A 25,872-nucleotide genomic window follows, 5' to 3' on the forward strand; every position below is an offset into this window, starting at 1 on the left:
TATTAACCATATTAACACACATATCCAACAATATATGGGGGATGTTTTTATGTGTGTGTTATGTAAATAACACACACATAAATAACACCCCCTGTAATTTATTGTGGAGCTTACAGGGAATGGATGCTTCAGCATCTTGTTTACGGATGGCAGTCTGACTGAGAATAGCAGTGCTTAAATATTAAGATCCACACCAAGCCCTTTGCAACTGAGGATAAAAATAAATAAATAAAGCTTAAATGTATAAATACAGCAAATACTTTTGGTGTTTGCTAAAGCCAGCTAAGCAAAAAGTCAGAGAAGTCCCCATAGTGGTGTGACAGTAGACGCTCCCAGCAGGGGTTCCGTTAGTTTCATGACATTTTAGAGAGGATTAGCAAAAAGACTGGGTAAATAAATATTTTAACCCATAAAGAAGTTGTAATAAACAATGTCACAATCCACGGCAAATGGGGAAAACAACATAATGAGGTCAAACCTATAATGACAATAAATTCAGTGTTGTTTCTCAGATTACGGCAAGCTGTCTAATGTTGTATGAAATCTGACAAAGCAATCTTCCACAAAAGCACGCTTAGCTTTACCATTTTTGAATGAAACTCTATAGTGGGTCTAAAAAAAAAATATATATATATTATATATATTAATATATATATTATATATATATAATAATATAATTATATATATATATAATATATATATTCACACACAGATCAAAATCTTGTTTCACAAACATCTCTTTAAAATTCCTCTAGAGGCAGAATCTAACTCTTACAGTTGACATTTTAAATCTAAAGTGTATATGTTGAGCTGGAAGAGTTCTGCAGGCACCTGCATACGTCTTTCACCACCATGCAAAACATTTATTCAATAGAAATAAATAAATAAATAAATAAAGCATCCAGATTCTCTTTCCGTGCCATTCTTCGTATAATGCCATTTGTATTAGGGCACATGGTAATGCACAAAGGCCTATAAATCATGCCCACTGTATTCTAAGCCTATTTTCAGTGCTTTATTCATTTCTGATTGAATTTTCTGATTTCCCATGGGCCCCACCCTGACCGTTTCAGGTTAACCTATGAGTCACTACATTTTAAACATCTTGGAATGACCCTTGCCATCCAGAGGTTAACACCTGTGCTGCCTGTAACGGAAATGTTTCCGGTAATTGGATGAAAGGTATTTTATGCGCTGCAAAAGAATTGCAAGAAAACCGGTCATCCTCTGCTTTTGAGTCTGAATAAAAAGCTTTTTAGCTTTTAGTAACAACATAGTCTTTGTTACTATGTTGTCATTTTGATTCAGAAAGCTGCTAGCATAGCCCTAATGGGCTTTTGCCTATATAATTTAATAATAATACAAATCTCAATATGATAATTGTCTCCGAACGAAGTCAATGCTTTATTTAATTATGATACAATTTTGAGATTTCCCATGGGCCCCCAGACTGTGGTGGTGTCAAAGGTATTAGTTGAGGAAATGTAGGCAGGTCAGCGACAAACTTTACTGGAATTTTCTGAAACAAACTAGCATGTGAAGAGACCCGAGGGCTGTGCAATTAGCCTGAATTAGTGTTAAATGGTACAGAAAATGGTGAGTGCTGGCACCAGATGATCCATCACAAACATGGACGGTGTAGAGCTGCATATATCACACTAGAGCAAACTCCAAGCCCGTGGATATCAAGTGCACTCTTGCTAACTTTTTCTGCAGCCCGGAAGTGCCACGAGAAAATAATGTTCCACTGCGCTATTTTTTTTCCCATCCAGTGTTTGTGTCTATTGGTGCAGCCATAACCACAAAGGAAACCTGGCAAACCTTGCCCCCATCGATAAGCCACAGGTGGATCTGACTGTCATCGTGATTGCATTTTCCATCAAATTCATGTGTTGCTTGTGGTGTTTAAGACCGTTTTAGCCTTATTCTTTCAGCTGCAACCCTGGTGGGGTAAACGCTCTGGGGACTAAGTAAAGAACAAGTATTAATAAAAAACAATTCCAACTGGTTACTACACTTTGCAAATCTTCTGTAAAGGTCATCAAGTTGTCTACTAGGCTTTAGTTGTCTGCTTTAGGATTAGGTCGTCAAATGAAGGCCAATGAAATCGCCTGGAATTGTTTGCTGCCAGCAGAGAAAAACGAAGCATTGAATATTTGTGTTTGTCAGGAAAACTGAAAGGCTTTACATGATTTCTAAAAATCAGAGTCTCTATCGCTTCTCATCCACCAAGCTCCAAGGGATCATCTAGGAATGGTGATGCTGGACAATTAGAGATGCAGTTTAAATGACCCGTCTTTCACAGTATTTGGGACTCATTAAGTTACAGCCAAAATTGTAAAGTGTTTCCTGAGATTGCCTCGATGAAGAGTTGACTCACTTCATGGCACAGCCCTCAGTATAACATCGTAATATAGGAAACAAAACAGAGACAGAAACAGAGGCTGCGCAGTCAAACTGTCACTTAAGGACCCAAAAAATCACTTTAGTATGCAATTAATACCTGATAACCACACATTACAAATAGGTAGTGTAGATTTTAACACATCCCTGTGGCAACTCCACTGTTGGCAGTAGCAAAAAGGTACAGTAATAAGCAAACCTGAGTGACAGACCATGGCATAACATTTTTCTCCTGCGTTGCCTTGTCCTTTAACCCTCTGATGCATAGTGGTCACTGGAGTGGACAGCTACTAAAACGTACATATCTCTTTAATGCATTGGTTTCTATGGTGGAACTGCATATTAGCCTCTAGAGTGCTCTCTGCTGTCATGCTCCATTGAGGTCAATTCAGTGTTCAGTTAGTGCAACTGCAAGTAAATTTCCTCTGAATCAAAGATGGCAGACAAACTGTCACCCCTGCCGACCACTGCTGGCATATCCTGTCAATCCTTCTATGCTAAAAGAGCCCAACAGGTAAAAAAAAATATGATGATATGCAGTAACATCTAGGGAAGGATATTATCTGTTTGGAATAAGAAATTGTTATGTCTAATATGTAGAAAACTACAATTAACCATGTGTCCACTGTAGTGGACATCATGCATTACCCACTATATTTTTTTAACATAAGTCATAAATTGTCTCACTGTTTTTTGGGACTGTTTTGGTTATAAGTAAGCATATAATTGTTACATTTATAAGCTACTCATTTAAAATATATATTTCTGTGCAGATCAGCTGTAGTTTGAGTTACTATAATAATTATTTTATCATATTTTGTAGACTTCAAATGCAGCAAAGAATAAGGCAGCGTACAGAATAGTCCAGGAAATTCCATACCACTCCAGTGATGATGATTTCATTGATGAGTGCAGTGATGATGAGTTCAGTGATAAGTCCAGTGATGATGAGAGTGGCTGCCAGAGCAGAACAGAGACATAGGAACTACGGACAGCCTAGGTGTGATGAACACAGAAGTGTTTGGAGATGCAGAGACTAAGATGTCAGTTTGTGTTTTCTTCCCGCATGCTACTAAGGGCTTGGTAATACTGTCCTGCATTGTTATAGAACTGTGTAGACTCAAAAATGTTTCTCTTGTTGGAGATAGTTTGCCATATTCAGGTGTAGGATTCACAGCTAGGACTGTTGATTGGTTTTGTTATTTACGTCTAAATATTGGGGTCTTATGAGTTGAAAGTTCCAAGAAAATTGCTGAGATGTTTTTCAAAGGATACAAGCAGACAAGTGTTTGTATATTTACAATAGAACACAAGGTAATTAATTTTTACAGTAAATTCACAGTATTTCATGCTAAGTGCTCAGGCGCATGTAGTCCACTGGAGTGGACAAGTTTATAACTTTATAAAAAAACATATTTTTGGGGAAAAAAAGAGTTGAACATTTTTTTTCATGTCCTGAGAAGAATAAAAGCACTTAAGAAAAAAATCTTGACCAAGGCTTTCATAATTCATGCATCAGAGGGTTAAAAAACAAGACGGAAAAAAAAACAGGTGTCTTTTAATCTCAGGAGGCACGGGCCACGCTTATCAGACTTAACTCTTAATTGTACTCAGCTCATTGCAGTTAAGCGAAATGAAGCTGCACTTGGCTGAACTTTAAAGGACATCTGAGAAAGGCTGGTTGTCAGGGAATGGTTGTAGTCCTGTTTAATGAGATTATGGAGCAAGTTAAGTACTTCTTAGGAACCCAAAGAGCCGACTGATCAGACCAACCTGCAGATGTCTTGCAAATAGTTTTAGCATCAAGCCTTAGGATGCACTCAGTAGCTTGCACTTTTTAGGTTAAAATAAAGCAGGGTACTACATGCTAGAAATACCTTCCCGTTCACAGTTAGTGAATGTCTTGAAATAATTAAAGTGCAGACAGAAAGTGGGACTTAAAGGGGGGTAAAAAGCATACCTCCCTACAAGGACTTTCTTTACAAGAATACCTGCAGTCATCCAGTGGTTAAACTGTTAGCAGTCGGACGTACCGCCCACGGGACATTGGATGGTTTAGGGGACTAATAGGACTGCTAAGGGGTTAAAGTATATCCCCTCTGGACAATATGCAATGAACCACATACATGCAGACATGTACAGTACAGACTGTTTGTGATTTGCTTTTCCAATGCAGACACACGTCCGCTTTAAACAGCTGGAGGTACCGGCAACCCACAATGCATTAAAATTCCCCTTTTAGCTCTGCAGTCTAAATATATCAGCGGTGATAGATTTCCCAGCAACAAAAAAACAGACATACATGAATAGTCTACAGTGACATATAAAGTAATGTGAAGAGAACAGACTTGCCTTTTCCCAGGTATGGGAGCCTTTCTCTGACAAATAACAGCGATGGCTCCATCCACACTCAAATCCAGAGTGATGTCCCACAGTAAAGAGTTACTGGGTGTTACTGTTCGAAAGGTCACACCTTTCCTTACTGTTGCTCTGTGAAAAGTCGAAAATGAAAAGGTCAAGAATGCAATAAATTTTTACATTACATTACATTTCTGGCTTTTTCTTTTTTTTCATGAGTTTTGGAATTTTCTTGTGAAAAAAAATGTGTTAAATATAGTTCCCTCATGTACAATAGATTTAAACTTCCACCTTAAAATTCATTTATAGGTGAATTTAATTAATGCTTTTAATCTTGTCTGGTTTCTCACGATAAATCCATTTCAGTAATAAGAAGGAAGCTGCATAAAGTTGATATTCAGGCCTGGGGACTAACCGAATAGATAGAGCATTAATTACATTAATTATAAAGGAGGTAACTTTATTCCATTTTAAAATAAAGACCAGTATTGGTAACTCGCAGGGTTGTAGGCTCTCACACTTTTCAACATCTAGTTTTTGTCTCACACTGCCTCAACAATCTTATGACAAATAAGAAGAAGCCTCAACTCTGACTGGTGCAGTAATTTAATGTACAAACATTAATGGAAATACAAAAGCAAAAATAGAGATTTTAGGATTCATTCAAATTTGAAAGTCAATGACCAACGTGAACTCTCTTAGGTAAGGTTTCTGTACTTTCTTGAAGTAGTCTTCAGGAATAGTTCTCCAGCCTTCTTTAAGAACATTTAACATCTTTAAGAACACCTGTCTTTGGATGTTGGCTGCCTTTTTTCTCTGTTTAGATGATCCCAGACTTGTTGAGGTCTGGGGAGGCCAGTGCTTTTCGATCTAGGTATGCTTTTACCACAGTGGCAATGTGTTTGGTATCATTGCCAATCATTGCTTTCCAGATGGTATTGCATGGTGGATTAAAATCTGACAAGCCCCCAAACACCACTGGCTGAAATGCAGCCACGAACCATGACAGAGCCTCCAAGCTCTTTTTCAGATGGCTGAAGATACTCACCGTTGCTCCTCTCTCCTGATGTCCTCCATATACACTGATGATGATTTAAAGCAGAATTTTACATCTGCATTTTCTTCCCATTTCCCTCCCTTAAAAAATGGCAATCGTTCCACTGAAACCATTTCCAATGATGCAGATACATCATTGGGTTCAGTGAGGTATTTGCTGGATTTGTTCCCATTTTGGTCACTGGGCTTTTCAGATACTGTTTATCTGCTGTAGATAGTTTTTTTTAGGCGCACTACTTGTTCTTTTGTCCTCCACTTGTACAAAAACCTTCAGAAAGTTTGAATAACAAATATAAGCACATCAGCTGGAGAGTATGTTTAGTTTGTTGCTTCAAGCTGTTTGTAGGAATCTTTCTCTCTTGTCTCAAGAAAACGATTTCTCCTGATATAACTTACTAGTTATAAAAATATTAATTACATTTATAACACATAATTGGAACAAGTTACCTCTCAACCCTGATATTGCATAAAACATCAATCAAAGGCAATATTTATTAGACTCTGTACATTCATTTAAAAGAAAATGTAAAGAAAATTGTAAGAGAGAGAAAATACAAAAACACAAACCTGTGATATATATATTTATCCTTATTTCAACCTGTAATTACCATCACCTCTGTGCAATTAAAGGTGCAAAGAAAACATTGTTCTTTCTATTTATATTCACGCGCTCTCATTATTCAAAATGTACTAATGGAGTATTAGTTTTCTTGGTGTCTAATTTGTAAATGGTGTGCATTATGCAGCCAAACAGACCTTCCCCGTGGGGCTTTCCCAGCATAAGCAGCTTGCAGTAGGTCAAATGTTAATGAGATACTCTTCTGGAAGAATTGTGGAGGCCAGGAGGGGCACACATGTAAATATGCCAGACTTGCTGAATATGCACGAACAAGACAGAGTATCCGAATGTTCAGGAAAAACGTCCTCGTGTGATTCTTTGTTTTTCATCTGCATGCAAAGCTGTGTGGTTTATCTCTGAGATAAACACAACTGTTGAGCGCATTATGAGTCTCAGAGGAGGTGTAATTTTTGATAGGAGCAACAGCAATCTGAGCGCTTCTCTTTCTTTGGCTTTGCTGTTGTATTTCAAAAGCAGGCAAAAGAAGAGAGGACGTTACTCCCTTGTTATGCGCAGTGACAGGAGAGCAGCCTAAGCATGCATTATCTCTTAATTGAAAAGCGTTACTCGTGTGCACATTTTTTACATTTGTACAACAAATCTGAGCCACCCTTTGTAACAACATCTGCACAGCAAACATGTAATCTGGAAAGAAACATCTTTGGCAAAACCGCTTGAGACCTTTGCTCCAGATTACATGCAAAATGTAATCAGGAGAGAAGGTCTCAAGTGGCCACTGATTTTAGCGCATAAGTTTCTGCTGTGGAGCCGCATTTCCCTGTAATCACTCGCTGTCTTAATGGCTGGGATGTGAGACAGAAATATGGCCCTCATTCCTTTTCAGAATGAATAAATCTGGCTCCTGTTGCAGCAACAGTGACACTGTTAAAAACATAAAATGGACACAGAGCTAACGGGTTAAAGGTCGTAATTAAAAAGGACTGAATGGTATCATTTTCAACAGTTTAATCTTGCGCCGTCATGACCCTGAAGCTGCTGATTTCCATTCCAGCTGCTCAGTGCAGAAGCTCATTTGTCTGATTAATACAGGTTCCTACATGGAGCGGAGAGCTAAAGGGTGAAATCATCTAGTGGTGTAACTTGTGACAATTGCACACAGCTGAAAGCCACCTTTTTAGAAACAGGTTAATCACTTTAATATTTATTCTGTTATACACTGTTATAATATTCATTCCTTCAGTAGCATTCTGGGTAGCTGAATTCAGCATTCAGTTGAAGCTTCTATTATTGCCATCATTCCCAGTTTTACTACAGAGGTTGCTATGGCAAACGCAAGTCAGAAATGTAAGTCAACTTACAGACTGGAAACTAATTAAATCAGCTCTAGCTCTGAACACCTCTCATCACATAAAGCAAAAGGAAGAGTGAGATTCTGTTGCCGGTGTATGGCTTCTCTGGTGGTATATCAGGTGGCAGATGAGAGCGGAGCAAAGAGGAACCTGCAAGTCCCTGATTAGGATGAAGGTAAGGAGATAACAAGAAGGAAGGTGCATCTAAGGTAATGATAATTATTTTTTGTCTTCACATTTCTTATTGTCACACAGTGGAAATTTGTATTTATCTTGTATATTGTTTTTATTCTGATTTTTAGTGTTTATTTATGAGTGTTTTATTTGCATGGTTTTATTCTGTTTCTATTGCATGGTTTTTAGTGTTTTATGTGACATGGTTTTTATCCACTGTGGACTGGCTGCACATGGGACAAATTAGCTGATAGGGACCACCTGCTGAGGCAGGGGTGTGTCCAGAGGTGGCCTATCAGCTGTGTAAAGACCTTTTAAAAACAGGCTAGCTGGGCACTGAAAGGGAGAGGCCCCAGACTGGAAGGTTAATGCGAGATGGCCAGTGTGATGCGGCGATCAAGTCCTGACCTCATGGAACGGCAACAGTAAGAGACAACGCGTGTGATTGGCAGCAGGGCAGAGGTTTACCTCTGCCTGCATTTGTGAGTAGGCTCTCTACTGTTGTTTACTGGGTGCAGCTGGATTGGGAGAGGGTCACCATGGCCATGAGCCAGGGCCGCTTCTGGGACCATTGTTCTGGCCCCTATTTGTTATGTTGCAGGACACCGACGCAAGGGGAGCTGTGGCGGTGGTCACATCATGGATTCGGGTGCAGAACGCAAGCCGGGCTGGGAAGTGATGGGCCAGCGGAAGGACAAGAAGATGGGTGGCTCTTTCTTGTCCGCTGAAGACGGGGCTGGCGTGGACTCTGCTCTAAAGGAGGAATTCCTGGCCTGCTGATGGACCCATAATGAACATGTGGCCTAATTATAGCAGGGGGGGGGGGGTTTAGTGAATGTAGAAAATGGTAGTTTTACGGGTTTTAGAATTGTTTTTAGTAGAGAGCAAACATTTTATTACATACATTTTAAGGGTGTTTTTATTTGTGCTCCCTGGCCTAGTAATAAACTGTTTCTGATCAGACCTGCTTCCTCTCTGTGCCCGTGGTATCTGACTTGCTTGCTCCCCCTTGTATTTTAAAGAATCTTTCTTTTTAGCGTGACATTCTGGCGCAACCGCTTTAGTGTTTGCCGCGCGCTACACTTATCAAATGTAATCTTTGTAAAAAAATAACAATGCTCCCACCGAAAAGTTTATTTCCGTGTTTAACTTACACACATATATTGTATTTTTCGGACCATAAGGCGGACCAGATTATAAGGCGGATTAAGCAAAACAAACATTAGCATTCATCCTCCATCTTTACTGTTTGTTATGCTAACATAGCTGTGTCGCTACTAGCCATCACATAGCACATCATTATATACCAGATAGCCCAACTTCAGTAACCCTACAAAAGTCACTGCTGTTTAGTTTTAAGTCTTTGTTTATGTTTGAAGTGATAGCAGAGCTGTACGTTTAAATTTTTCAGAAATTTCTCAGTCAGAACATGCTATATCATGTTTAAGTAGAAACTAGCGCGCTAACTACCTGCTAACTTCTAACTCCGTTAAATTATATAAATTCTGTTTTCATGGATGCCTGGATGTTAAACTTAATTGTTACACCTGGTAAAGCAGCAACGCTGATCATTTTATTAAAGATGAAAGAATTTAGACAGTTTTTAACTCTCAGTGATACCGCAGTGTTGACTGCCGTAGCTGTAATGCTCCGACAATCCATCAAGTGGTGCGGCATCGTAGCTTACCAAAGTCGTACTAAAACATTTTTTGATAGATTTTTGAGCGCCGTGTACCACATAAAATCGGTTCGAGGTCCTCAAGTACAACCAGAATTCATACATAAGGCTCACCGGATTATAAGATGCACTGTCTAGTTTTGATAAAATTAAACTATTTTAAGTGCGCCTTATAGTCCAAAAAATAGGGTACCTTATAAGAATAGGTTGTTATAGTTATAGCAGTTTTTCTTCTTTTAAGGGCATTAAAATTCAAAGCATGAAACACAATCTACACGCATTGCATCAAACTACCACATGCAATATGGAACGGAAATCTGCAGTATGATTTCTTTTTCTATTTTCAGTATCGCACTGCATATCTCAGCTTTGGTTGAACATTATATTTACTTCTTTTCTTTTATCTTTCCTCTCAACAGTGCTTACTTAGATTGTGAAGTTTACTTTCAGTGGGCCAAAACTTTAATCCACCGTGAGTGAGGTAAGCAGGATTGCATGTTCGGTGTATTAATGAGAGCACCTTGGAGGGCTGTTAATCTAGTAATGGCCTCTGAATAACGTGCGCGCCGATGAAACACCTCTGTGTATTGAGCTGAGTGGAGCAGGGTTTAACTAATAAAAAGTGACAGTAACAAGAAGACTTATCTAAAGCCCCTTTTTTTCTGTCTCTCAGCTCCCTTGCATTAAAAAAAAGAATCCCCTGTGACTCGAGGAGGCGTATTTCTTCTGAACATGAACATGAACCAGTGTCCATAGCTTCAGTTAGCAGGGCCTTAGGAGGCAGCGGGCAGGGAGAGGCACTGAGGCAGAGAAGATGGATGGCTGTGGAGACCGAAGCTGACACTGTGTGAGAAAAGCAGCTCTCAGGTGCTGCACCTGCCATCCATCTCACTTCTGACCAGGCAAGGCATGAGTGGCACTGTTGTTTCACCTTTTGCATACTCTTCATCCACTTAAGGGGCGGGTGCACGCACTTAAAAACACTAACGCACAAGACAATGCCCACAAGAGAACCGGCCCCAATAGTAGACATCTACACTTTCAAATACACTCAAAGCGAGCCTCGATTGCCCTCGGCCTTCATTAGCCTTCTCCTTTTCCTTATTTACTGTTTGTAATGCAGTGTTCTTTAGACTTATATTGATTGATCACAGACACATGGCCAACAGAGCAACAATCAAAACAGCGCACATGCAACGCAAAGAGCACAGAGGCTGAGCTTGATCAAAGACCTAGAAGATATCCTCCAGCTCACCCAGATGCATTCCATCATCAAGGCTGCTATCGAGATGCTACATAGGGTTTGTAATTACTTTGCTGATATAATTTGTGTTCCCATCTTTAGCTTTGTGAGTGCATCACTGCGGGGCCACAGCACCACAGTGAACCCCAGTGCAATCGGAAACAGATGCAATCGTTAATTATGCAGGCAAATGTCCACCGTTTAGCCAGTCTGATGGCCAGCCATCGGCAACGTGCTTATCGTACTTATGGAGCAGTTTAGGGAGTTGGGGAGATGTTCATGCCAACACTCCTGCCAGATGGCAGGCACCGCAGCACTAAAATGGATGTAAAAGCCCTATTTGTCACCGAGTTGAATGATTAGACCCGTGGTTGAAAAGCTCACTGACGCGGTGTCCTGTTGATACAGAAACTCACTGTTAATTTATTGCCTCAATGCTACTTTTAAATAAAGCCATTAGAATGGGGGAGCTGGGGGTACTACTGAGTCTGATTACTGAATTTAAATAGATGTTGAGACGAAAACAGAAAAATACACTCATACTTGCTCATACTTCATTCCACTCAACTGGGTAAAAGGATAATCTAATTGCCCTTCCTGTGGGTAGCGCGATGACGGTAGTACAACACTTTATCTGTGACCTTTACAAAAGCCTCACTGAGAGTGACAGGTTCGTTTTTGCCGTGACGGACGGACAGGTGTGGCTTGTCTTTTCTCAATCAACCTCGAATTTGTATTTCCCTTGACTGGAGCTATAGCCATCAAAAACAGGTTTATCATGCTGATGAGAGAGTATTAAGTAAAGCTTAATGGAACATTCAGACAGTGATAAAGCACACAGACAGCTGTTGAGGACTGGATGCACAGCGCTTCTTAATGTGCTGATAAGCTGGCTGAGGGCTGCACTGTGGAACTGAGTATGGAACTTAAAGACACAGTCAATATTTTTAAGTTAATGGTCTAAAAAAAACATGGATGTAGTCACCAACACGTACAGAAGGGACTTCATTTTCCTTTCTAACGATGTTGCCAGAGAACAGAAGAATAGGAGAAGAGAGGAAAGAAGTGAGGCAGCATTAATGCTTTCCTTTTGGTTCATTTGTGTATGATTGGGTAAATGAATTAAAGCAGAAATGATTAAAAGTGACACAATAAAAAGAGGAAGCAGGGATTGGTTTTTGGCTCCGTTGCCTAAGCTAAAAAAAAACAAAACAAACAGGAAACCAAATAATGAAATTAAGTACATGGTCTAATCTTAAAAAGCAACAACAACAAACAAATGTGAAACTATTTCATAATACTTCTGGAAATCCAGCGACAGCTGAAATATTTGATAAACCACCTTCAGACTCAAGTTTGCATGTTTCCTTTTGCAAAAGAGCCGAGTACCTGAGAGAAATGTTGCTTCCTGACAAGGAGGACAAGTGCACCCATGCACAGCTGTCAGCTCAGATAATATGGTCCTTTTCCAGCATTCACAATTGAATTAAAAAAGGGGAATTAATAATCCATGACTGTCTGCTCACCCACTCACCTTCAGTGAAGCATGCATGAGCAAGTCGAGGCGGAAGTCACTTTTAAAGTGTTTGAGGTATTGATTTGATTCTGTGAGTGCAGACTGTCCAGGAACTGGCACTTCTGCACTTCGGTGCTGCCTTTAAGGCCGGTTCTTAAGTCAGGACACCTTCCACAGATTTACGACACTCTCAAACAAAGCCAATTAATAAGTGAGTCTTGTATGGAAAATGCATTTGACGCCTCCTGTCAGACAATAATTCACTGACTTGGAATAAAGCTGATAGTGTCTTGAATAACAATTTGTAAAACCTGCCTCTAATCGGGTCAACGTAAATCTCTGCTTGTCTGCGCTGACAGCCAACCTCGACAAATGTAGCTTTGCCGCCGCGTGCTTCTGTTTGATCTTCGCCTGGATGATGATAACAAAAGGCTGCAGATGACCGTGAAAGCCATCAATGAAACGGTGAGTGCGGGTTGGAAGCATTTAATTTAAATCCAGTTTTGAGGTGCCAATCTCGCCGCGTTGCATCATTTCACCTGTAAAAGGGAAGTAACAGACTGACGTCTTGAGAGACAGCCGTGATATTAAGCTAAGGATAATTAGTCAGCTGGTTGAGGCATTGGTTCTTGGGAAATATGGAAGGCTGTTTTTTGAAACATGTCTGTATAAATTTAGCCTTCATTACCAAGTATGTCAGAGGTCTCCAGAGGAATTACAGTCTTTTTAAGATGGTTCTACAAGTGCTCTCATCTCTATTCAAAAGCATTCTGCATTGCAAAGTGAGATGAAGCCATGCTACTAATCTCCGCGATCTGCATACACTCTACAGCACTGTGCACTGATCCTGAGCATACCCTTTAAATAAAGGAAATAATGAGGTATATGGCACACATATTATTTGCTCCGTGTTAACCTTGATGACTCCTGCTGTTAAAACTGCTCTTAATGTCTTCAGGCTTTGCTGCTCAAATAATCCATCCCGTTTCCAGGAAAGATGGTTAACAGCTATGATATTTCCAGGCAAATGTCATAATCCATACTAAATCTCATTTCGTTCAATATTCGCTTATATTTGATGGCAAAGGATTTGGGTAAGAATTAGGGAAGATGACTAATACTATTAGTGAGCGGTTCCCCATTCTGAGGTTTTGCTGACCAGATGATTTCAACTTTGCTGAAATAACAGGCCCATGTAAATCGGGGACAGAGTTTCTCTTATAATACTGCAAGCATGTGGTCAGCCGTGACATTGCTGACCACTGCAAATTTCAGGGAGGCAAAAAATTCCATTTTACCTGAGAGTGAAGTTAGTCAGCTGAGCAGAGCTGGCCATGAGTATGTAGAAGGTGGCGATGTCAGTCTTCTTTAGAGGTTTGGAGGATGTCCGTATGACGATGGCATTGCCGAGCTTGAGGCGCGAAAGCGTTGCCATCCCCTTAGGCACCTGCAGAAGACGCACACTTCCAATCCTCTGCATTGGAGTGACAGGAATAAACTCTGCCTGCTGCTGTGAACCCCCCCACCGACTTCCATCCACAGAATTGCACTTCCCTCTGACTTTTGGCTGAGCCTGGTAGTACAGCTCCACAGGGTTCCCAGCAGATGGATCCTGCCTCTCTCTACTGGTGCCCTCTGACCCTGGAGCAAACCAGCCAGGTGTAGGAACCAGCTCGGCCATGCAGGTCCCCCTCTCACCTCCTATGGCACAGGAACCCCTCACCTCCTGGGTTTGCCAGAACGCATACACGGTCACACATGGTAGCTCATCCAGAGCGCCTTCCCCTCTGTTCCAATCCCTGCCTGCAACATAGAAGAGCACCCTGACTTTGGGCTTGGAGGAGAAAACCCGAGGTGTCAGGACAAAGGCCTGGATTTTCCAGTTAAAGGTAAAGACCTCTGGTGCATTGAAGAGCTTCACAGACTGGACCATATCTAGAGGCACGGGTCTCTCTGCAGACATGGTGCGATAGCTGGCGTTGACCACCGGCTGGCGGCTGGCTCGTAAAATAACAAAGGGCTGGATGTGGCTCTGCATGCTGGAGTTCCTCATGAAGTCCTGCCCTACCTCTTTTAGGAAGAGGTAGTCGGCATCCTTAACTTCGTAGCTGACCGGCAAGAAGACAGGGAAAGGCACTGGGCTCTTGTTGTCGGTCAGTTCTTTACTGCTCAAATCTGAAAGAGGAAAATTGAAAATTACACTACTGTTGCAGGACAAAACGTTTATGCTACTTCTGAATAAATCTTCAAAACTGAAGGATTTCACTTTTTTGTCACATTTGAAGACAGGCAGTGTCCCCGAACCACACGAATATCAAAGTCATACAAGGCCAACTGATCAACTGAGTGGGACTTTAAAATATTAGACTAAAAGGCCTCTGGCCTTAATCTTAAAAGTCCTATAGCACAGGTGGAGCAGATGTTAAACTCTTTGGCTTTGTCACCAAATTATTGGAATTGTAAAAGGTTACGAACTGTATTTGTTTTATGAAAAAAAGACAACATTCCCAGTGTCCTGGTGTCACATCAGATTGCTTTGATGTGGCCTTAAAATACATTAACAGAGAAAATCTGAAATAAAACATGAAGTCAGGATGAGACCAAATAAAAGATGCTGCTTTCCCCAAAAGTCAGATCAGCCCGTTACTAGCCGAGTTGTAACAATCCAACATCGATTTGTTGACTAAAGCCTTTTTCTCTGCACAGTATGTAATTGTTTCCAGGTAGTTAATCCTGGTAGTAAATAGGTTTCTATGGAAATAATTTTTCGAAATGCTCTTTAAAAAATGTCGCCTGCCGTGTTGTCATGTTCAAAAGTGTCTCTGTTTTCCCTCCATAGCATGAGAAGGTACAATCTGATACATCTGGCACAAAGTGGAAATAAGCCATCAAACACTGGGATTAAAATGGCTTTTCAGATTGTCTCTAGGCAGGGGGAATAAGTAGTGACAAACAGGGCTGTGCATCATCATATCAAATGAAAGAAAGTAGATTTGATGTAAAAGACCAGCATGCACCTGAAAACATGGTTACTGGTTAAGGTACGCATTTGTACACCAGCTGGTCTGTGTCGGTGTGTTTTGTACAGTGATAACAAGAGAGTTACAGGAGTACTGTAAATACTAATCCCAAGTGTAAAGAATGACCTTTTTGCAATCGCTGTGACAAATCAATCGAACAGCATAAATGTCCCCTGATCTGATTTCATGGCGAGTGTTTACCGCGCTGGAAATCAGCAGAGGTCACTCATGCGTCATGTGTCCTCATTAAATGTCCATTTTGACAGAATTATGAAGATTATAGCTGCTGACCCGGGTGTGCACTTTTGATCTGGTGGCTAATTGCCCTACTTGGTGAATCATGAACGCATAAAAACAGAAACACTCATGTTTACTATAACAACCTGGATGAGGCTGTTGTGAACATGGCAGCAAACCCAAACTCAGTGTCTTAAAAAAAAGATCAGATCTACAACTACTGACTTATCTATATTCATGAGAGAGTGAATGCCGCATTGAATGCTATCTGCCATTGAATTATTGATCATTATTTCTCAAATGAAAAAGGTTTGAAGTTTTTCTGTGTCAAATTTGTTCCGGGTGTCCCTCATGGCTGCCGGCTCTTGATAGGTCCGTCTATCACGACCGCTTCTGCTTTTCATCCTCCCTCATCGAGCCTGTCGAGCTGGCCTGACACTTCGCACGGCAGCGACTGTACTGTACATGTCACTATCATGTCAGCCCAGCAGCCCTCAGAGGACGACAACAGCGTTTATTTCCTCCCCTTCCACACACAGACAATAGTGTCAGTCATGTTCACTGAGTGGGTGACACACTGCATGAGGCAGAATCTGGACCTAGGATCTAGGCTATCCTGGCTTAGCCTTCCAGTGGGCACTGACAGATGTGCTATTTAATACCAGAGCTGGCAGCACCTCCAGTTGGAGTGAATATAAACTGGCTCGCTGTGTTCCAGGAGGGAGCATTCATCGCCGCTGTAAAGTACGTCACATGCAAGCTCACATCTTTATGTTTGAGTTTAATGTACACTTCTTGTTATTTCACATCTTTTTTTTTCTTGATAATAGAGTTTCAGTTGGAGCACGCAATCTATCTTCAGACTCCAGAAACTGTTTTGCTTACAATTGGCTAGAAGGTTCGTCCTTCTGCTTTGCCAATATTTAAGATATTTATCAAGTAGCCAGTGCAAGCAAAACTTCTCCGATGATGAGAGTCCAGCCCTGAACACGAGAGCAAATCTGGCACACCAGCTGTTCCAGCCTCTCAAATCACTCACTTTGAAGACACTGAGCTTCCCGTCCTCCTTGGATGAATCAGAGAGCGCACGTGTTACCATGCAGATGTTCATGCCACCAAAAACTGTTGTAAAAACTGCAGCAGGGAACATATTCAGTGGCTTCCACCTTAGTGGTGTACAGTATGTAGGTTAAGTGCTTTCTGTGTGCGGGGGAAGAAAAAAATGCTCATTTTTTGTGCCAACGTTTTGTTGATAATCAAATCTTTGTTCATCCCTCTCTGTGTCCAAATGAAAATGCTCCCTGCATGAAATTAGATTTACAAGCACTACCACTGAATGTTAGCAGAAAATTTACTTCAAGTAGGATTTCTTACCGAAATGAAAATGAGACGATACAAAAACGGAGCTTTCTGTGTGTCATACCGCTTTCTTTCTTTTATTTTACTTCAATCATTTGTTCAAAGATACCTAATAAGAGCTTTACTGCTATGCATCAATATGGACATGTTCACTTCTTGCATTACTTTAACCTAAGAAGTTGGTTTGCTCTGTTGTGGGTGTAAGAAACAACAGTCTGCTTATTTAACAGCTTCGAGACTTCATTTATCGAAGAGATGTTGATTTCAAAATAATGTTTCCCCATCACCAGCTTTAATAAAAACACTTGTGTCTAATGAGCTGCATTTTGCCCTACAGTTTGTCTCGTGGCTTTGTATTAAAGGTTTTTCATTTGCACATCAGCTAACTGATTTTCAGTGTGCTTTTCTTTTAGCGCTATTTCTTCACTTGTAATCAATCTTTGTATTATTCTAATAAAATGCAAAAAGCCCTAGCATCCATTGTGAATTCTAATGCGCACTAATGGCTTGTACCATATGTGCAAAACAGCTTGCAGAAGTGAGTCGATTCCCAGTAGCATCATGGAAGACAAACGGATGTCTGCGCTGGAATTAGTAATTGAGAGAATGAAAGATGTGTTCATTTGTGGCTCAAAAGTTTCTCTTTCACGCTGCCGTGAAAGGTTTCTTTCCCCTTTTTTCATTTTTTTATCAGATATCGCATATACAGAAATGTGCTGTTTATAAATAGAAAGTGTTGGCAGTGGATCAGATGCTAACCGCACTAATTATGCACCTGCATTTTCTTAATCTAATGTTAGCACTGTGACTGTTTATCCTCTGACTGGCTAACCTCTCCAATGCATCTAAGTTTAATAGAACATTATAGGTTCTCATTAGGATCTGACAGGGACACTTAGGAGTCCACTTGGGAGATAAACAGCAGCGTGCAACAGAGGGAAGAAAAGCTGTTAGTACATCCATGAATTTTTTAAAAAGTTGTGCAAAGTTAAAGTACCTTTCAGCAAAGAAGTTAATCAACAAAGCACAAATAGAAAGTGGGAAAAAGGGCAAAAGTTTGGTCCAGCAAGAGGTGGAAGACGTGCAGGAGCACAAGCACTGCAATGTGGTGTCTGCTGGAGCAGGGTGCTAACAGGGTGCTAATGAAATGCAAATTTACAAAGATCGAAGTTTGCTTACATCTGCCCATAACCCTTTAGGGCGTTAGAGTGTGTATTCAGTTTAAACAAAACTAGAATTGAAAAGAAATCATGTTTAAAACCTTTCATGGGTAGTTTCTAATTAACAATAAAGATTGGATTGCAAACATTGAAACTGTAATCTAATAACCGCAAAGCTACAAAACCAAGCATGGTTGTACACACTTTTAAGTAGAAAAGTTACCAGCCTGCATAGTCCAGTTAAAGCATCATACCCTCATTTTAAATGCATTATGAGGGGCTTTATGATGTGCGAAAACACTCCAATAAATGCACTAGTGATCATATGGCATGTAATGCTCTGACTTGCTGTTGGAAAGACGGGAGAAAATAAAGAAGAAGAGGGAGGGGGAAGAGAGAGAGAGCAAGAGAGAGAGATCTAGGGAGGCTTAAGCTTATGCAGTGATTGGTAGGGATTGCAATGTCCAATGAGACTCTTAAAGCGGCTTTAAAAATCTGTTTTATCACAATTTCTCAATTTTTATCGTTTTATCCCCACAAATCAGCCTGCCTTCATTCCCTGGAAATGGTCATCTAAGGCAGTTATAGGCTTTACACAAATGCCTTTGAGATGTGCTTTTTCTTCTTCATTATCAAGTTGGAAATCTAGATTGCCTGCTTCTTGTTTGCCTCACTGTACATGAAAATTGGGTCCCCCAATTTTTTTTTTTTAGCAGAAAGCCAAAAGAGAAAGTAATACTTCCACCATGACAAGAAAGGCACTGAGCATTAAAGCACTGCTCACGTTGTAATATAAACCCATCAAGTTCTTTACCCCTCACTGATTTAATCCTAAATGTTTAATAGGCTATTTTACTCACTGCTGTGACACTCTCTCCTGCAAGTAAGACACATGTGCTCGTGTTACCCTCACTGGATCGCTGTATCACAGTGGAATAAGATGTAAGTCACAAATGAGGACATTTATGTATTATTTATGTTTTTAGAAGATGCGTTAATCTTTAACGGCATTGCTGAGAATAGGCCCACCTCCATTCAGTAATATGTACACATGATGGAGAGTTCAGTCTAATAATTTGTTTTCAGCTGTTACAGTGAAAGCCAATCTTTATGTTAATTCATTGCACTTTGACATGCGCTAATCTTGAACTCATTTTTCACCTTTCTTCTTTTTTTAAATTTAAAAACAAGCAAACTAACCACTTTGTTTTCACCTACCTTGTGTAATGACTGCTGTAATTGTTGCAAAGACTATCTGTAAGATCCTCCAGCTCTGCCAGTGCGTGCTCATTTTGGCACCCGGCTCTGCACGCTATTCCAGGCAAGTTCCCTGCGTCCGTGCGGTTGGGTTTTGCTTCAGTAGGTTAAGAAGAGGGTCCTTTCATCCATTCCTGCAGTTCGGACGCTTTCCATAATCACACCTGTGCGAGTATAAGTGGTAGTGTAATCCGTATAGCTGGTAAGATGGAAAGCGCATCGAGGTCTGTTCAAGTCCCGGCTGTGCGTAAAAGTTGTGCGTAACGATCCTTGCGGGACTCTTAGTGTCCGATCACAAGACGTGAGGCTCTTGAGGTGAAACCGTGTAACTGAGAAAGCTACGTTTGGATCATTAATACCGTTCTAAACGAATTATCTCGACAAGTTGCTCAGATTGAGCCGGTCTCCCAGTCTGCCGTCGCGGTTGGGACTCTGCGGTGTTAAACGATTGAAAGCAGATCACTGACTGTCTTGTGCGCAATCCTCAGGGTACTAAACTCATCATCTGTCACTGTTCACTCGCTCAGGAAGCCACGTCCAGTACGCAGCGAGTAGGATTAACCCTGCCTTGCGTTTGATTGTAATGTCAGAAATGATCATAGGTGCCGGATTTCTGATCACTTAATCTGCTTCAGTCCATGATGACCCACGCTCAACATTCAGTAAAGCTACTATAGTCTGTTTGTGTTTTGGAAGCTAACTGCCCAGATCTCATTAGTGAAAATAACAAACACAAGGGATAAATGGGAATTCACGTGGACCAGTATTTGATTTGAATTCGGTTTTTTCTTTTCTTTAATAATTGGATGGAAGTGATTATTTATATTTGTGTTTTTTTCTTAAATTAAATATTCATTGTTAATTATTATAAAATATAAATGCTGAAGTAGAAAAGTAACCTTGGCCTCAATCGCGATTTAAAAATATATATATATCCACAGCGCAATTTCACTCAATTGTCTGCTTTGTGTTACAAACGTACTGAAATCAGCAAAGTTGTTTCTTCTTTACTCTCCAAATCAAGGATGATTTTCTATACAGTGTCTGCAGGCATCGCAACCTTTTCAGACATCGGCTGGTTGAGTGCAGGTTACAATCAATTTAAACTCTGCCAGGATGTAGCCGGCTCATTAGGACCTGACATCATCACACTTATGTCATTATTATTGTTCTTTTAAAGTGTAGAGAGGAAAGTTCTCTGATTCTCAGTGTGAAACTTGGAAACTTTCACTGCTTTTTTTAAAAAAATATTGTCCAATAAATTCCAATAGTCATCAACCTCATCAGGTGGATTTTTAGTGCCCTCTTATGGTAAAGATGAGCTTCTCTGTAAGTAATCAAAGGTGAGGCACTAGCTATAGCTTGCAGCCCAGTTGCATCAGAAATGAGCAGGTTTCCCACTTATTTTACTTCATTTATTCATCGGGTGACCTGATGAACAGAAGACCAGAATGTATGTATCCAGTGACTTTAAATGCAAATGCTGCACCAGAGTGACATTAACAGTTGTGTAGGCCTCTTGTTTTTGCACAAACCAAGATTACAATAGCTGTTAGTCATCTTTCAGAAACAAAAGCATGAACATACATTAATACCGCTGCAGTAGAACTCGCAGCACACTGACTTATTTTAAGAAAAAAAGTTACTTGTTTGTGTCTTGTAGTTAGGTAAACAAGTCTGTAGGCTCTAAGTGTAATAGGGCTTTATTGACTAATAAAGAGGATTAACCAACATATCAACACACAGAGTGTGTGACCAAAGCTCACAGTATCTGGAGACAGGAGGAAGTTGCCACGAGCTACTGCTGCGAGCATATTTGAGCTCCTCCCTAGCACTGCAGCACTGTGATAAGCAGCAACAGCAGCAGCAGCATCTGTATGTTGGGGTTGCTCCAGTACGCTGTAGCGCTGCCAGAGGATAATTTAGATCCTTTCCCATTTACCTGCTCCCCACACAGAGACATAGCAGCTACACTATGTTTTGTATTGAGAAAGACTGAGAAGAAGTATGCCACCCCCAAGGGCGGTGCACGTTCAAACACACACAAATGCAGGACTGGAAACTGTATGAAAATGAATAACTGTCATAAATCCATGCAAATGTTTCATCACGTTGAACAGGCCCTAATAGCTGCAAGTAAACAGAATTTTGCCTGCTATGTAAATTAGATATTTTGATTCGAGGTACTGGCAGCTAAATGGTTGAGTAATTTCCCAGGCAAATTTTAATTAAAATAGCAGACGCTTGCTGTTATAAAGGAAACAGGCATCTTTGTCACCTGATGTTGCGCGTAAGGCCAATCACTTGACACACACGCGTGTCACACACTCGCCCGTCATTTCACATGACATTAAGCTGCGAAACAATAAATAAATAAATAAAAACTGTGACCTTGTGGACTTCCGCAAGCGATTTTAGGAAGCCTCCAAGGGGTGCTTTAAGATGCAGAAAGAACATATGGTGAAACCTGTCAAGAATATGGTATGAACACTTACAGGACAGAGAAACATCACAGGCCTCCGGATATGCAAGTTATGAGATTGACATAGATGGATGTTGCGGAAGAAATATGCTAGAGTGGGGAGAGTGGCCATAAGCTTATGATAGATGTGAGTGCCACAAGGAAGGGAATGTGTTTTCAATGTACATCATCCTTCTGCTTGACAGATAGAGGTAACGTCTGCCGAGGTGCATTTAGCCACACATAACGCTCTAATGTTCCCATTCTCATTTTCACTGTGAACACAGAGTGTGCACTAGAATTTACATATCTTTACAATAACATTTTTTTGCAAAACATTAAAGGTTGAACATGTGCAGTCACATGGAACTTTTCTGTGTCTGTGGACTGTAGACCTTTCTGCTGGACTGTATTACTACACAAGAATTGGTGGGGGGGGCATTAATAGCTTATACTTTGTCATTTTTTTGATAATAATATATTTGTGGAAGTTGATAATCTTTCAATAAATATTCATGTATGACTGGCTTTTTAACAGTTTTACTGAGGTTGTGGTTAAAGGGGTTTTGCACAATTTTCGGTAATTCATACCGCCACTGGCCACTTCATTATTGCAGCTATTTAATTGTTTGTTAAGGAAACTATCTAATCAGGCAATTACATGGCAGCAACTTAATGCATTTAAGCTTGCAAGCATGGACCAAACAATCCGTTGAAGTTCAAACTAATTATTAGAATGGGAAAAAAGCGACTTTGAAACGTGGCATAGTTTTTTGGGTCAGATCTGGGGGGGTGGCTGTAGCTCAGGTGGCAGAGCAGGTCAGCCACTAACCAGAAGGTCGGTGGTTCGATCCCAGGCTGCCTCCTGGCTGCATGCCAAATATCCTTGGGCAAGATACTAACCCCATGTTTGCCTACTGGTGGTGCCAGTGTCCTCCTCTGTCAGTGTGCCCCAGGGCAGCTGTGGCTACAATGTAGCTTGCCAGTGTGTGAATGACTGAATGTAGTGTAAAGTGCTTTGGGGTCCTTAGGGACTGAATAAAGTGATATATATATATATATATATACACACACATATGCGCCTTTTACCATCTGTAGTATTTCAGAAACTGCTGATCCACTGGGATTTTCCTGCACAACCATCTCTAGGTTTTACAGAGAATGATCCAAAAAGGGAAAAAAAATATACAGTGAGCGTCAGTTCTCTGGGAGAAAATACTTTATTCAAGCTGATAGCAAAGCAACAGTTACTCAAATACCACTTGTTACAACAAAAGTATGCAGAAGAGCATCTCTGAATGCACACCTTGAACCTTGAAGGAGATAATCTACAGCAGCTGAAGACCACACCAGATGCCACTCGCACCAGCTCAGAACAGGAAACTGAGGCTGCAATTCAAAGGCTCACCAAAACTGGACAGCAAGAGGCTGGAAAAACATCGCCTAGTCTGACAAGTCTCAATTTCTTCAGCAGCATTCAGATGGTAGGATCACATTTTGGTGTAAACAACACTAAAGCACAAATCCATCCTGCCTTGTATCAAGAGTTCAGGCTGCTGGTTATAGTGTAATGGTGTGGAGCATATATATTAGAGACACACATGGGGCCCCTTAGTATCAACTGACCATTGCTGAAAGAACACACCTACCTGAGTATTGTTGCTGACCATGTCTGTCCTTTATGACCTCAGTGCATCCATCTGCTGAGGGTTGCTTCCAGCAGGATAGTGCGCCGTGTCACGAAGCTCAAATCATCTCAAACATGACAATTTTGGGTCCAGTGATGATTTCTCAAATGGCTTCCACAGGCCCATTAAAGGGTGGCTGTGGCTCAGGTGGTAGAGCTGGTCGCCTACCAATCGGAAGGTGGATCGATCCCCGGCTCCTCCTGTCCATGTGTTGAAAAATCATTGGGCAAGATATTGAACCATGAGTTGAGGGGGGTTCGATGTCTTGTGCGAGTGTGTGAGTAATAGATAAAACCACTGAATGATTATGTGTGTGATTGAGTACTAGAAAGAGCTTTGATTGCTCAAATTGAGCAGAAAGGTACTACTGTATATGCGTACCAGTCCATTTACCATTTAATACATTCAGCACATCTCAGTGCAACAAAGCACCTTTGGGATGTAGCAGAACAGGCGTTTTCATCGTGGATGTGGAGGCGACAAATCTGCAGCAGCTGTGTGATGCTGTCATGTCAGCATGGACCAAATTTGTGAGGAGTGTTTCTTTGCACTTTGTTGAATATGTGCCAAAATTAAGGACCTTCTGAAAGGTCCACTTGGGTACTGGCAAGGTTGTAGCTAATAAAGTGGCTGGTGAGTGAATATTTTCCTTGTTAGTGAATAACGGTTAACATCGACCGATTTAAATGCAGTCATTGTGATGCAGCGGAAAAACTTGGCAACCACAGGTGTTCCTAATGACATCCTGTCCTTTAAGGTGTAAAGCCATAATTAATGTGATTAGTAACACCTCAGTTGACATAATTCGAGTGAAAAAGGCCACTGTGAAGAGGGTTTATTGACACCACTTGCATATCTGTTAACAAGCTTCAAATGTGAACAACTGTGGCCCAGTTTCAGCTTCCATACACGTGAACAAAAATAAATCAAGAATAATGATAATAAAAAATAATTAATATATTGTATTCAACAGGTGCATTATCAAACAATATGTATAGGTTATTTTCTTCCAGAAACACAAAAGTAGCAAAAAAAAAAAACAAGCCAAGTGTTAAAATGAGAACTCAGACATGTTTTACAGATGACAGCTCTATAAAACATCCACAAATTGGTTTGCTGCTTTCAATAAAGGATTTGTAAACACTTCATAATATTGGCCTTGTGAGAAACTTGTTAAAGCTTCTCTGCAATTGAGAGACTTTAACACCTTTGTAAAGAAATTTCATCCAGAGAAGAAGTTATAACTCTGAGAGAGCTGAGTACTAACACTGTGCCAGTGTTCCCTCGTGCTGGGGACTGGGACTGATCTCCATATTTATCCTGAAGTTATCTTGGCCACAACTAGCTTCAAAGTTGGCTTTCATGCAAGCTCTGCGGTGTTGATAAGTTTTGACTAATTGACAGTTATTTTGAGTTAACAAGTGTTGACATTTCTCACATTTCTCATCAGATAAATCAACACCTTTGCAGACAGAGCTCGTTATTCAATCTGCTGAGGTGTTTAATTAGTCCAAAGAAAACTGGCAACATGTTGATTTTTAATAACTCATTATTTATTTCTTTTTTTTTAGATGCAGAAAAGAGATCATTTTCCTACTCAGCAGGAAGCAGATTGGGGGCTGTTCAGCAGAGACCTTGGGCTTTTTGCAGGTGGCTGTGGCTATAACTGAACACAGGAACAAGCCGTTCTCTAAAATGTCAGTGTAATTTGAATAAGAGCAGGAATGAAAATCTGACAAGTCAAACTACACCCACCTATGCTTCATTCTTCTTAAAACTGTGTCACTCACGTCATCTCGTCACGTGACTACAGTTAGGGATACTCCCACACAGAGTGGGTTCTGTAAAGCCACACTTTTTCATCCCATACAGCAAACCTTCAAAACCTTCAGTGACTAACAACCACTAAAGCACATGTTCCCATTATATTCGACAATGCATTTTATTTTTTATAAAAACCCACAGGCAAATCCTTAATTTGCTGGAGGATTTGTCCTGTTAAATGACAACAAAAATGGCATCTGCATGTCCTTAACAGACGGGAGATGACTGGAGGCTTTTGTTGCTGTGACATGCATGTATAGTTTCCGCTGCACTCCCACACAAGCTGCGTCTCTCCAAACATTAATGACAAATGTGTAAAAGTTATGAGGTACAACGCAGAGACCTGAGCAAACACAAGCTCAGATGTGCTCAAATATGCCCAGAAGCCTGATTGTTCGTCAACCCCCAGGGTCCTAGAGGCACACAGTTTAGCTCTGCAGTGTCACCCAGAGGTAGCTGGAAAAACATGGCTATGCAAATGATTATTCAGCTTTAATGACAGCAACACA

At 40.7% G+C, this 25,872-nt stretch overlaps 1 protein-coding gene across 1 annotated transcript in view; it reads right to left on the minus strand.

Moving 5' to 3' along the window:
* The window catches only part of LOC102306185 (transmembrane protein 132D), a 31,603-nt gene extending 11,507 nt beyond the window's left edge, over nucleotides 1-20,096 (minus strand). The window contains exons 1-3 of the mRNA XM_005926941.3: nucleotides 19,352-20,096; nucleotides 13,656-14,532; nucleotides 4,756-4,893 (exon numbers count right to left, since the gene is read on the minus strand). Of these exons, the coding sequence (XP_005927003.1) occupies nucleotides 4,756-4,893; nucleotides 13,656-14,532; nucleotides 19,352-19,424 (1,088 nt within the window). The 5' untranslated portion in view covers nucleotides 19,425-20,096. The remainder of the gene's footprint in view (nucleotides 1-4,755; nucleotides 4,894-13,655; nucleotides 14,533-19,351) is intronic.
* Nucleotides 20,097-25,872: the final 5,776 nt, after the last annotated feature.

This window comes from Haplochromis burtoni, unplaced genomic scaffold (assembly GCF_018398535.1).
Source record: "Haplochromis burtoni strain Fernald_Lab_line unplaced genomic scaffold, NCSU_Asbu1 Contig_95, whole genome shotgun sequence".
NCBI classification, from domain to species: Eukaryota; Metazoa; Chordata; class Actinopteri; order Cichliformes; family Cichlidae; genus Haplochromis; species Haplochromis burtoni.